This window comes from Haemaphysalis longicornis, unplaced genomic scaffold (genome assembly GCF_048455015.1).
Source record: "Haemaphysalis longicornis isolate Haplotype H1 unplaced genomic scaffold, Haemaphysalis longicornis Haplotype H1 scaffold_2, whole genome shotgun sequence".
NCBI lineage: Eukaryota > Metazoa > Arthropoda > Arachnida > Ixodida > Ixodidae > Haemaphysalis > Haemaphysalis longicornis.
In genome coordinates, this window is record NW_027526295.1 from 263,302,440 (window position 1) to 263,315,491 (window position 13,052).

Genomic DNA, 13,052 nt, shown 5'->3' on the forward strand with positions numbered 1-13,052 from the left:
ATCGTGCTCCTTCAGCGGGCCCCTGGCCGCTTGTGCTCCTTTCGTTTTTCAGCAGCCTCAGCATTCCGCCGCCGTTGTTCCTATTCCACTCTCTTTTGCTGTCTGCTTGGCCCTGCACTGGCCTCACACTCAATTTTCGCCGTCGCCGTCGCCTCGGCTTGATGTCTCCATCTCCGCGCGTGGCTGATTGACTGTCGGCGCACTATACCGCTCAGTTCTGCATCAATCGCTCTCCACTTCCCTCCTCTCCTAATCTCCCTCGCGATTCGCACCCCCTGTGTTTGTACAACGACGGCGACCACTTTTTGCCGACCCTTCTATTACTAACGCAACAAATTTATTCGCCCTGTTTTAGGTGCGGAGTACCTTAGGACCACAATGTCCGTCCGCGTCCGTGCGCATAGCATTTACAATCGCAAAAAAATCAGACAGGCACCGGCAGGATTCGAGCCTGTGTGTGGTAGACCAGACAGAGTATAGTGTCAGTCGTCTTACCCGAGAGTCAAACTTACTCCCTCGCCTGTAACGGTGCGGAGTACCTTAGGACCTCCCAATGTCCATCCGCGCGCACACCACCATCAAACGAAAATCAAGCGAAATTCGATTTGAGCCGTGAGTTGCAGTTTCATTTGGGGAATAATAAAGGTACAACTCACGGCTCAAATCGAATGACGGTCGGGGCGCAAATCGGATGTCCCTTTGGGGCGCAACTTGGATGTCATTTCGAGTGCCCGTACTTCGCACTCTCGCCATCATCCATGGAGTGGAGATGCTGCCGTTTTTTTTTATTTACTCAATGTGTTTTTATTATCCAGGGTACCCAAAAGTCTAGAACGAGGTACGTATTTTTGAGGGGAAAGGACGCGGAAGGGAGGGGGGGGGGGAGGAGGGGCAGATGAAAGATAAAAACATCCTGTAGTTCCTTTCACCAAGTGGGTGCAGCAGGGCCGAAGCTAGGCGGCTTACAGAGGCAGATCCACCTGCCCGGCGGCGGACAGAAACCAAAGCTACCACATGACGTCCGTCGGCCGTCCAACGTATGTCCATTCCGACTGTAGAGGACGTACGCAGGACGTCCGTTTCAGCGCCGATGGATGGATCATGCGCGTCCGTCCGACGTCCGGATATAACACTTCCGTACGTCTATTCGAACGACCGAAATTGGGTTCAGTAACTCCTTATTAACGAGAGGCTTATGTTCCTACAACAATACTAGACCGCGCCGGACAGACAAGCATACGTGAACATACAAACAGCGCAAAAACACGAGGAAGCACAGATAGCGCTTGTCTGTGCTTCCTCAACTATTCGTCATCGTGTTCTTGCGCTGTTTTGTATGTTCAGAATGAACCAACTGGGCCCACTCCTGACGGGGGGAGGGGGGGGGTAAGGAGAACTTATAGACGTTAATGCATACATGAACATGGTATACTTGCTTCGCATGTTTCTTCGGCGGGTATCAATTCTTACCCTTCCCCAGAGATCATCATTGGAGTCGATGAAGTACTTCAAGACAGTAAAAATATTATGCTTAATTTGAGTAATATGCAAATGAAGAGTCAGGGTGTTGATGTACAAAATATTTTTAATTTAAAAGCAGAAAAACTGTTCTGTTTTTGCTTTTATTTTCAATTTATACCATTATTTGTTGCCTTGTGGTAACTTTGCGCGTGGATGTCCTTCGGAAATACTGAAATGTATATCCTTTGTACATCCGTTGCTGGATGTCCACTATACGTCCGAAAATGTATATCTAAACATGGACGTACAGGGCCGTCCAAACTTGGCATTGGATGTACGGCTGTTTTTTGGACGTCCCACGGTCGTCCGTGGTCTTTTGGGAACGTCTTCCCAAAGCCTCAACGCTGCCGCAGCGACGCCATTGACCATATTGCCGCTGGGTAGGGTGCCTGAATGTGTCTCCTCGCCCTACCGCTGGGCATGCTGCGCCCATGGAGGAAGAAAAAGCATTTACCGGACCCCGTTCAATTCCTGTGCACACGGAGCTACGGCGGTCACCCCCACCGCAAAAGAGCTCTCCCCCCCCCCCCCACCACCAACAACAAATTTAGCGGTTCAAACATGATTTTAGAATCGCAAAATCCGCTAAAAATGTGCTTCACCGCAGTTATACACACCTCTAACGGCTTTTTCCGCAAATGCTGCACAGTTAAACGTGTTACTTATGTATCACGATACTTAAGTAGCACCTTCAAAGGTTTGCATGGCAAAGCTTGATTACATGCTGAAGCAGAAGCAAGAAGGCTCCCGCACACACTGGGTGAGACCCGTGTGGCAAAAACGACGTCAAGGAAGCGAATTCTTCACGGCGTTCATGTTGGAGCCGAGAGACGAGGCGCAGAAGGAAAAGCGCGCGCTATCGCTAACCCAAACCAGTTTTAGAGATGCAATGAAGTGCAAAAAGCAAGGTAGAAGGACTTAATACTTTTTAGTCATGCTTTTTATGACAAATGAACAAAAAAAGTGTCTGCGAACAACCAGCGTGCCAAGCGCGTTACTATGCGCAGTGCGGCAACATTGAAATCGCCCATCCTCAGTCGCTCGAGCCGTCGCTGTCATGTGGTTGCTTCGGCGAGCGACTTCGGTTCGGCGACTGCGGATCCTAGTCGCGTCGCTGGAAAAATCGCTCTATGTGGTTAGCGCTTTAGAGGTCCGTATCATATGTGCCCGTGAGATGCCATATGGGAATCTAATATGTGCCCATAAGAATTCTTATGTGGTTAGACTTCTTATGGGTCCGTATCATATAGGCTCAGAAGAATTCATACAGGTCCCTATATGAATTCTTACGGACCCATATGAATTTTATGGGACCCATATAAAAATCATATGGCTTTATTCGGCAGGGTTATGGTGGAGGAACGCAGGCAGGTCAACTTCCTTGCCCTTCTGCCTGATCTTTCTGTCTGGAACGTGTATCTTCACATGGCGGAGAACACGCGATGTTGCATGGGTACTTTATAATGATCTTATAATACCGATAGCGCGATCAATAATTTTTTAACACCCCCCCCCCACACACACAGAGATTTCGACCCCCCCCCCCAATCCAAAAAAAAAAAAGTTCCACGACCACCAGCACCCTGCCCAGGGATTTATACGCACACCCCAGCCTCCCCCCAACCCGGTTGGCGACCGGTGCCACTGCGCGTGCACCGAGGTGAAAAAACTGGTGATGCGCATGCGTTTCGGGTACCGTACCGCCCTCCTGAAAGGTTCCGTATATACGGAAATATGGGAATACGGAGTATTTTCCTAGAATAACACAAAGCCATCACAAAACACGGAATATTTTTGAGAAAGATACGTGAACGAAATAGTGCGTACTTATCCAAAAATTTGACACCAATTTTATGTCTGTAAGTTTCCTAGAATCGCGAAATCATTGTCCGTATGAATTCCGTACATACGGAGTATACGGAAAACATACGGGGCGTCATTTTGCCTATTATTGAAGATAAAAACACGAAACCTGTGCCAAATGTTTTTATTGCGTGAACTAATGTGATTCCCCTGTTTTTTATACTAACGTCAACTTTCCGTGAGCTTGGTAGCGGCATATTCCGTATCAACTCCATATTCCCATATTTCCGTATATACGGAACGTTTCAGTAGGGCGGGACCGTTTCTCTGCTCTGCTATAACTCTCTAGGGGCTCTATTAACGGTAGCATCGATGGTGCTATCGAGGTCATTGTCGAAGAATTTAGTGCATGCTATTGCGCCCCTATCGACTTGTACCTTCATCTCAACGATTGCTGCCACTTTCGCAGTAACGCTGTATAAGTCTCCTCTTTCGCTTTCGAAATCAACAAATCCCATCTCGACTTGTCGGCTTTCTGGGTGGCTTCGTGCCGCGGCCCGAAAAAGTCTTACATAAACGGTTAGTGGTCCACAGTGGCGGTATATATATCCCCTAGCCCACACATAGCTCGGCGTATTGTTTATCTTACCGCACCCTTCCTTCACAGCTGCTGCGGGTACTGGAGGCTTCGTTGGATCACTGCTTCGGAATTTTATTCGCATAGGAAAACAAATTGTGCAGCAGTGAAGTGAGGTTGGGTGTCACATGTCAGCCGCTGTAGCAGCCAGCTGCGGCGCGTTGTTGCACCGAGGACGCCACATGCGTGTGGAGTGTGCACGGCACAACGGGAGAAAAAATATAATGGCCGCGTATTTGCTCATTTCGCTGGAAATGCCGTCGAAAGACAATAGTCTTCTGCCACCCCTGCCACGTAAATGCCTCTCTTCTTTAGTATTGCTTGGGATTGGGCGAGTTGGTTCATGGTCACTCGATAACTATTACTAACACTACAGTTTTTTTCTAGTTGGGTGGGCTCGTCAACTCCCCTTCTTCATTTATGTCCTGCTACTGTATGTTTGGTGATCGGCATTGTGTGCGTGCTTCTCTCGACCGCCCTTCGTTTTCGTTCGCTCCAGCCGAAGGTTTTCCAGAGGCCTCGCTTCTCTTTTCCTCCAACCTCGATCTTACCCTCTTCTCCTCTCGTTCCGCACTTCCCGTGATAGATAAACACCGTGGAGGGCTGCCCAAGTCACTTCGATTTTTGCCGCGTTTTATTGCTCGCGCCATCTACTGGAATCCTTTGTTACTTTTAAACTTTGAACCGTGACCTCCGCGATCAGCTGCCGACGGCGAGACGCCGGCAGCTGAGTTTACGTCGCCGGAGAAAAAAGAAATTCAGGGAAGCTTGCACTCACACGCAAGATTTGCGCTGCTGTAGGTGAGCATTGCCGGACACATAGCTAAGTTTCAGTATCATTGTTTATTAGCAGAGTTGCGGAGCTAGTACTCGTCGTCATATGCATCGAAGGGATCGTCGTCTTCGTCGCGACGAGCGGTGGATGCAAAGTCCTCCTCAGCATTGTAGACTTCCACGGCTCAAGTGCGAAGCCTGCACTAAGTCGCGCAAGGCTCTAACCGTAGCGAAGGTGCGGGATTTCTTTCTACGTGAGCACTGAAGGACACATCACCACGCATTTGTACAATTAAGTTTGAAATTGTTTATGTACATGTTCGCTTCGCTTCTGTGATGTCCAAGGCGCTCTGGAGCGCCTGCTCCCCCCCCCCGGCGTCAGACCCGCCCAAACACCACACGGTAATGTCGTCCGCGTATATAGCGCATGGTTGGTGCTGCGCACGGTGGCGAGCCGCTCCAAGAGGTCCTTCATGGCGACATTAAACACGAGAGGAGAGATAACAGCCCCTTGTGGGGTGCCCCTCACGCCCAGGGTGAGTTCTCCGGATTTAATCTGACCCAATTTTAATTAGCTCTGCGATCCCTAAGGAAGGGCGCCGACTCTCCCATATTGGGGACTTGGGCTGTTGGCGTCTCATGTCGTCGTCGATGGAGTCACGGTGCTAAAACACGGGGACACTCGTTTACGCCTCGCGCTAGAACGTAACGCGTTCTAATAGAACACACTGGGACACTCGTTTTGCAACGCCTCGCGCTAGAACACTTCGTGCTTCGAACAGACAGACAGTCAAAGAACTTTATTCAGGTCCTGAGGAACTGCGTTGAACCACCCCTTTCAACGGGAGTCCGTGGCAGTCGCGGGCCGCTCTCACGCAGGGACCAAGAGGCCGTGGCCCTCATCCCTCTCGCAGGCCCTCTGGACAGCACGAAGCTGAACCGAAAGGTCTCCGCTCTTAAGGGCTTCCTCCGAGTCCTCTTCGTTGGTGAACTCTGAGTTGCGTAACGCAGGACATTGCCAGAGCATATGAGCTAGTGAGCAGTGCGCTTCTCCGCAGTCCGGACAATGCGGTTCTATGTTAAGCGAGAAGTGACTAAACCTGCACCTGGAAGGGAAAGATCCCTTTTGGAGCATCCTGAATGCCGACGACTACGGTCGAGTGAGGTAAGGGTGAGAAAGCGGAAAAGCCCTCCGAGAAAGTTGATAATGAGTCGTGACCTCGTGGAAGGTGAGGAGCGAGTCCTGTACGTCCCGGCGACCCTGCCTGCGAATTCGCCGGGACCGCCGCAGTGAGTGAAACCTCGAGCACAGTCACAGGCTAACTCATTAGCGTTGGGAACATCGGGATGTACGTTGGCCCCCATGTGGGCCGGGAACCATTTTATGGTGTGAAATCCGACAGTGCCCTCGCTGCCGAGGATGGCCGCTGCCTTTCGCGAGATCGAGCCCGAGGTGAAATCCTTAGCTGGGGACCGAGACTCTGTGCAAATATTTTGAAGGCGATAGGTCTGCTATAGCAATGGCGATTTGCTCATAAACCATTTCCGATACCTTTCTAACTGAGGAAGAACATAGGAGTTTGCCACTATGGTCGACCGACGCCACTGCGAAGCAGTCGGAGCGCTCGTACTGGGCTGCATTGACAAAGGTCGCGAGTTCCGGACTCTCTTTCGAAGACACGAGACTTTTACAGCGAAGCTGTATACCGCTGCCCCCCCTGCCCCCCGCCAACGGTTTCATCTCCGTTGACAAAAACGCCAAGGCGCCAACAATGCACTTATACATTGCATGCTTCGCATCTCTCCAGGTTTCACGGTAGTGGAGATGGCCCGGGATTTTTTGTTTTGCCGCACTACCAGTTACGCATGGCCGACCCACACATTCTATCACACTTCACAAAGCTGGCATTCGCCCTCATCGTGAAGTTTTACCGAAGGTTCACGACAGCTGCACCTGTACCTTCCTAATAAAGAATGCTTCGGCAATTTAGTGGTGTCGCTCAGTGCCTGAAAAGTTTCACGAAAACATATTTTAGATTGACGAGCCCGGCTATGCATCCGTACACCAGCTGCAATTTTTCTTGCCTGTCGTTTGTTTCTCTTACTTCATTCTCGTCGAGGCCGAGAAATCGTAGTGTCACAGCCGTCCTCGGAGCAGCCATCTAGATTCGCTTGGACAACGCCGTCCCGCTCAAGGAAGGGAAATAGAGAAGTGGGTTCCCTTTCGCGCGCTTCCTTTCTGCGCCTCTCTTGCTCCCAGGCTGCCCCGCCGTTTTCATAGACACAGCGGGGGCTGTGTCTATGAAAACGGCGGGAGCTGGTTTGCTGCGTGTCCTTGATCTGTCTGGTCAAAGGACAGCTGGTGCAAGTTGACGACCAATGCTCATCTCAGGCCCTTGGCGGCCGAACCCCTAGGCGGTTTGTTGCGCCTTGCCCCAAGGGTCCACTCCTGCACGTTGCTTTATACGCCTGGGTGTTTCTGCTGTTTATCGCTTTAGGTTCATTTTGATGTTTCTTTCTCTCTTGCGGGAGGGTTTTTTGAACGTGCCAGACTGACGGGGAAGTACCGCTCTAGTTCGCAAACACATTTCGAAATGTAGCCAGTCACACCTATAGGCGATCGACATGCGGTCACTATGATAGGTGGTGCGTCTGTAACCATCGAAAATGTGGAACCCCGATGTCTCGGGGTCGGATTCTTGTCTTTTCAGGTGCTACAAACCATCGGCTCTGCCGAACAGCTTTGGATAAAAAGATCCAAGGCTTGGGTCGATCAACGTCTACCCGTAGATGCTTTGTACCTTCGGTTATGACGAAAAGTTCTTTATGTACATTTTGTGATATCAACCATCCTTCAGCCGGAGTGAGACAGAGACGGGAAAAGAATGGACGTAAACGCAGTGCAGGCACAGTGGTCGACATTCGTAAGGAAGAAAACGAGGCACTATAGGAGGCATTTTGGTTGAATTGATTCTTGGAGGGGCCGTCGGAACTGGGCTGAGTGGCGAGATATGGTTAGCGGTGAGGCTTTGAAAGATATTATCTTTCTTGCAACATTTAGGAGTGAAGCTCTAATCTTCGTCATATCGGCCGGATGGCTGCGTCCCATGTCATGATAGGGATTTCGTGGTTATTCGGTAAAGCCACATTCAAAAGATCCGTTTCAAAATATCCATTCGAATCTTCCGTGTGAAACATCTTTCGTTCTGGGAAAAGATAGACGATCGCTGAGTTATATATTGCGCGCATGACAACGCTCATGCTAAGGCCCTGGAGACATGGGCATGTAGAGCTGCAGGGAGCGGCAGTTGTGCTATCGAGAATCCGTGCTGCAGGGGAGGATCGGCTGAAGTTTAAAAATAATAATGAAGTTTGCTGCGCTTTGTTTAGAAAGCCATAGAAACGGGCGCCGAAACATTTTCACTTAATACGTCTACATATGCGTCCGCCACATGTTTTGCGTGGCCAGTTGTCGAGATCCTGGGCACATACAGGTCAGTGTTAGGGCGTGTGTAGATGAGAGAGAAAGTTAAGAGCTCTTTGATTTTTCTTTCCCATTTACAGTTTCCACGAACTATAGACGGGTTTGCCGATGGAGGGGTTTTCATAGTTTCCGTGATGTATGATGATAACTTCTATGCCATACGTCTCAAACAAATCCAGCGGCAAGTTGAGATAAATGTAGGCAGAGAGGGGCGGCATTATTAGTGGGAAAGTGTTTTCTGGAAACTCAGCAAAAGACGTCCTGCAACAAGCACTATACTCAGTTGCCGTCGGTCGGCAGGCACGCGATCGCCGGGTGATCGCAGAGCGTACCCCGAGCCTGGATGTGCGCCAGCGTGGTTTGGCCCTCGCGGATGTCGAGGGCAGCGCTGTGCGCCCAGCTGTTGGCACTCCCGAGCAAAGTCGCGCTTGCAGCCGCATACGGACACCGGAAAATTCCCATGTGTTTCAAGGCTTGCCGAAGTTGAGTTGTGACGCAGCCAGATCGGCTTTAGCAATGCTGTGTTGTGCTAGACCCGTTAAAGCAAGCAAGATAAGGGATTGATTTTTTGAGAACTAGTGAAATCGTGCTGGCAGGCATGCCACAGAGTGGATCGTTTCACGCTGGGGAGTGCTAACAACTGCGGCAACAGCGCTCGCCACCGGCTAGTCTTGAGCAATGAGCGGCTTGCCGACCTGTTCGGCTGTCCGTGTTTTTCCTCATTCTTGATGACGTCACTCGCCATCGAGCCGCCGTCTTGGCGGTCGTGTGTGCGCAGCAGACAAGCACACTACACATAGGCCAGCCGAAGTGCGCCCTTGGCGACTCACGTACTCCTGACGAACACCCTGGTGGAAGTGTTGACGTGCATGTCGCAGGCCGGGTGCGACGCCCTGCAGGCGTACACGGCCTCGTCCTCGGTGCCCATGTCGCTGAGCTCGAGCTGGGCGAAGGGCAGGCTCTCCGGCGGGGGTCCGTGCATGAGGCGCACGCGGCCCCCGCCCAGCAGCGGCTCGTCGTCCTTCCACCAGGTCACCTCGGGCCGAGGAACGGCCGACGCGTTGCAGCGGAGTCGCATCGTGCTTCCCTCGCGCACCACCAGCCGCGGGCTCAGCGGCACCAGGTCGATGGGCGCTGCGCGAAAAAGAAACGCGCTGTGGAGCAGGATTCCACCATCGCACAGAGGGCTTCTTCCTCAACTTCTCCGCACACCTGAGGCGGGAGAGCAAGCCGCTATGAGAGGCACCAAACCAAGGGTGTTAGGAGGAAGTCGTACCCCCCTCCGGAACCATTTCGGTGGAGGGGAAGGAGGGGGGGGGGGGGAGAGTAGGCTGCATGCTGTGGACAGACGCCGCAGGTATATCTATACAAAAGTCCACCTAGTGGGCCGCACTCAGGAAAAATTGCATGAACGGCACTGCACGAAGTACACCTTGGTGAGGGTTTTCAACCATGTGGACTATAGGCCGTTGCATACGGGAGATACGAAAGCTTTGTGAGAAGCTGTGTCCTGAACAATAAGGAATGAGATTTGCTTGCGCTTCAGGCAAAGTATGTAAGACAAAAAAAAAACAGGTTTAGCGGGCATGAAAATCGGCTAATCACGGGACAATAATATGTAAAAATGTATCGAGAACAGTTTCCGTAGGGGTGTTTTTGCATTATAAGAGGCCTTTTACTTTCCTTAAAAATGAAGCTTGAAGGCTAGATGACATTGTAGCCACCAGAAATCGTCCTTCAGAATTCGCTTATACTGAGAAGACTGAACATGCATTCCAAAAGTTGTGTGTAACGTGCACTGGACACGTCGAGGCCACGAAGAAATACTTTCTACACGCACGGTTGCTGGTCTAAAGTACCTAATAAAGAAATGGCCTGCTGAGCCCAAGGATGCGGGTTCGATTCCCGGCCGCGGAGGCCGCTTTGCTGATGGCGGCGAAAAAGAAAACGTCCGTGTGCTCAAGATTTCGGCGCACGTTATAGATCCCCAGGTGGTCAAAATTAATCCGGAGCCCTCCACTACGGCCCGCCTCATCGCCTGTGTGGTGTAGGCGAGTTAAACCCCACAATCAATCAATCAACAAAGAAATGGCCAATTATAGTTCTCTGACACGAAGCCTGGTGTCGTTTATCTTGTCGTCACATTATTGCTTACCCGTTTGATAGTTACAACGATGTGTGTGTGTATGTATGTATGTATGTATGTATGTATGTATGTATGTATGTATGTATGTATGTATGTATGTATGTATGTATGTATGTATGTATGTATGTATGTATGCATGTATGTATGTATGATCATGTATGTATGTATGTATGTATGTATGTATGTATGTATGTATGTATGTATGTATGTATGTATGTATGTATGATCATGTATTTGTGTATGCGTGTGCGTATGTACGTATGCATGCGTGTGCGTATGTATGCATTTACGTACGTGTACAGGCAGGCATGTATGTGCGCATGTATGCAGCGTTCTTGTATGTGTATGTATGCATGTATGTATGCATGCATGCATATGTGCATGTAATTGTATGTATGTGTATGTATGCATGCATGTTAGCATGTATTTTTGTATGTATGTGCGCTTGCCTGTATGCGTGCACGTGTATGTCTGTATGTGTGCCTGTACGTATGTATGCATGCATGTATATATGTACGTACGTAATACGCATGTACGCGTGCATGCATGCATGTATGTATGAATGTGTATGAATGCATGCACATGTGTGACGTTTTGTATGTGAGAAAGGGAGAACAATCTTTAATGTATGTGTGTGCGTTCGTATTTATATAAGTATGCATGCATGGATGTATGTATATATGTGTGCATGTGTAAGCAGATAGATAGACAGAGAGCAGGACAGCGCTGATGTATACTCACTGGCCACGTGGAGCACCCTGCCCGTGGTGGACTGTCCGTAGCCGGTGGACATCATGTCGGAGCACATGTAGACGCCGGCGTCCTCGCGGCGCCCCTTCTCGATGATGAGGCGCGTCTGCTCGAGGCGCACGTCTCCCGCGCTGGAGGGCAGGAAGCGCCGGTTGTTCTTCATCCACGCGAACGGGAAGCGGTCCGAGCGCTTGGACAGGCCGTCGCAGTCCAGCACCAGCCGCTGCCCTTCTACCAGCCGGTAGCAGCTGCCCGCGCTCAGGCGGCCGCCCGCACTCGCCTCCTGTCTGTAGCCTGCAGCGAGCAGCAAGTCGCCCCACCGTGAACGAGCATGCGGAAGAGGTCAGTACTCTCACAAAAGTTTAAAGTTATTCAGCCTGCTCAGCATTTAAGCCCCGACACTGATTAAGTGGACTTCCTGGTTCGTCGGCTCTTACAGTCATGCACGCATACATGCATTAATACAATATCCATTCGAACGATCCTGGCTTATTTTTTGGCTTTTTCGGCACCTTTCGGGGAGACAGGACCATTCGAGCTGAACGAGACATGGGCGATTATGAAGCGAGGATACAGGGAGCGAATGGGTGATACTATAGTGACAGTGAGATGCCAATGTTGTGCTGGGAGCTGGAAGCTGGAGGCGCGGGTACGCATGAAATGAACGTGACAAACATGATGAAATGGAAGAGAAATCGTAGGTCAGCTCAATATCCTGCGGAAGAGAAGCTTGAATGTCATAAGAGTGGTTCTTGGGACCAGTCTTGTTTTTTTACATCATAGTGGCGGGGTCGGTTCTGTGTTGCCGGCGGAGAAGCCCGGTATGGTGGTCTGGTCGTACTACACCAATGGAGCCACGTATCGAAGCCATGCATCCCATGCCGTAGTGACAATCGACTCTATCTGGTAAACTGTCACCACATCCACCGAACGCACTACGCCAACTATGCTGGCCTATAAAGCCGCCGTCGCAGTGGTCATCATTCACGCACCAGCCCCCTAAATCATTGTCATCAAGGGCTCACAATCGGCCTGCAGCGCCGTCACCATTACTCCGGAAATATGTAACGCCTTGCCCTTGCTGTCACAAGTTAAACGAGCCTATCTCCCTACCACCTGCATCTTTGGGAGCCCAGCCCACACATGTCTCTCTGGGAATGGGCCGGGCCTTCCCAGCGGAATGTCCTGACGATCCATTGGCATCTCCCAGCCAGCTACTTCTTCTATCCACAATCTACACTGACATCCTCCACCACCACAGATCTTCCCGTCAAGCCCCCCTCCCCTTTGTCCCTCAACACCTCATAAGCCCGAATGTGGTGAAGATTCCAAACTTATCCCAACATCTTTCGCACAACACATTATCCCCTCTTCTGTCCTCCCTGCATGACACACCCAGCACCCCCACCCACCTCGCATAGCTACGCCCCAACTTCTGCGACCTCCCCCCCTCCCCATAAAGATAAGCGCTTGCTACAGAGCTATCGGCTTGAAGGCACGTCTGATCAACCTAGCCAAGACCCACGGCGGAAACCGTTGGTAATCTGGAATAGAAGGGCCGCCACCCCTCGCTCATTCTCTTCCTTTTCCTTAACCTCGGTCGTCTTCCATTCAATTAACGTTTTGGGAACATAGTCTCTAGGGGCCATAATCGGTGCCGGGATAACGCATAACCACAGGCTTCGCAGCAGAATGAGCATGGCTTATGAGTCACTGCGGTTGGTGATTAGCGCTGCAGTCAAGCCAGAAGCCACTTGGACTGACATGATGGGGCCTAATAAACCAGCGAGCTCAGGGGTCGTAGGGCCAGGAGACTAGAAAAGTGGGAGAAAGCGCTCCCGTGGACATCAACTCCGACATCCGACACCAACCGCAACAGCTGCCCCACCCTGCGCATAGCTCGCAGCAGAGCCCTGCAGGAGGATACTGCACAGCAT

General features: G+C 50.9%; 1 protein-coding gene across 2 annotated transcripts in view; it reads right to left on the minus strand.

Moving 5' to 3' along the window:
* Nucleotides 1-13,052, minus strand: part of LOC144170581 (neuroplastin-like) — a 36,630-nt gene that overhangs the window by 20,174 nt on the left and 3,404 nt on the right. For both annotated transcript variants that reach the window (XM_077700468.1, XM_077700467.1), the window contains 2 exons: nt 11,107-11,409; nt 9,054-9,353 (listed from right to left, as the gene is read on the minus strand). In XM_077700468.1, coding sequence (XP_077556594.1) covers nt 9,054-9,353; nt 11,107-11,409 — 603 coding nt within the window. The remainder of the gene's footprint in view (nt 1-9,053; nt 9,354-11,106; nt 11,410-13,052) is intronic.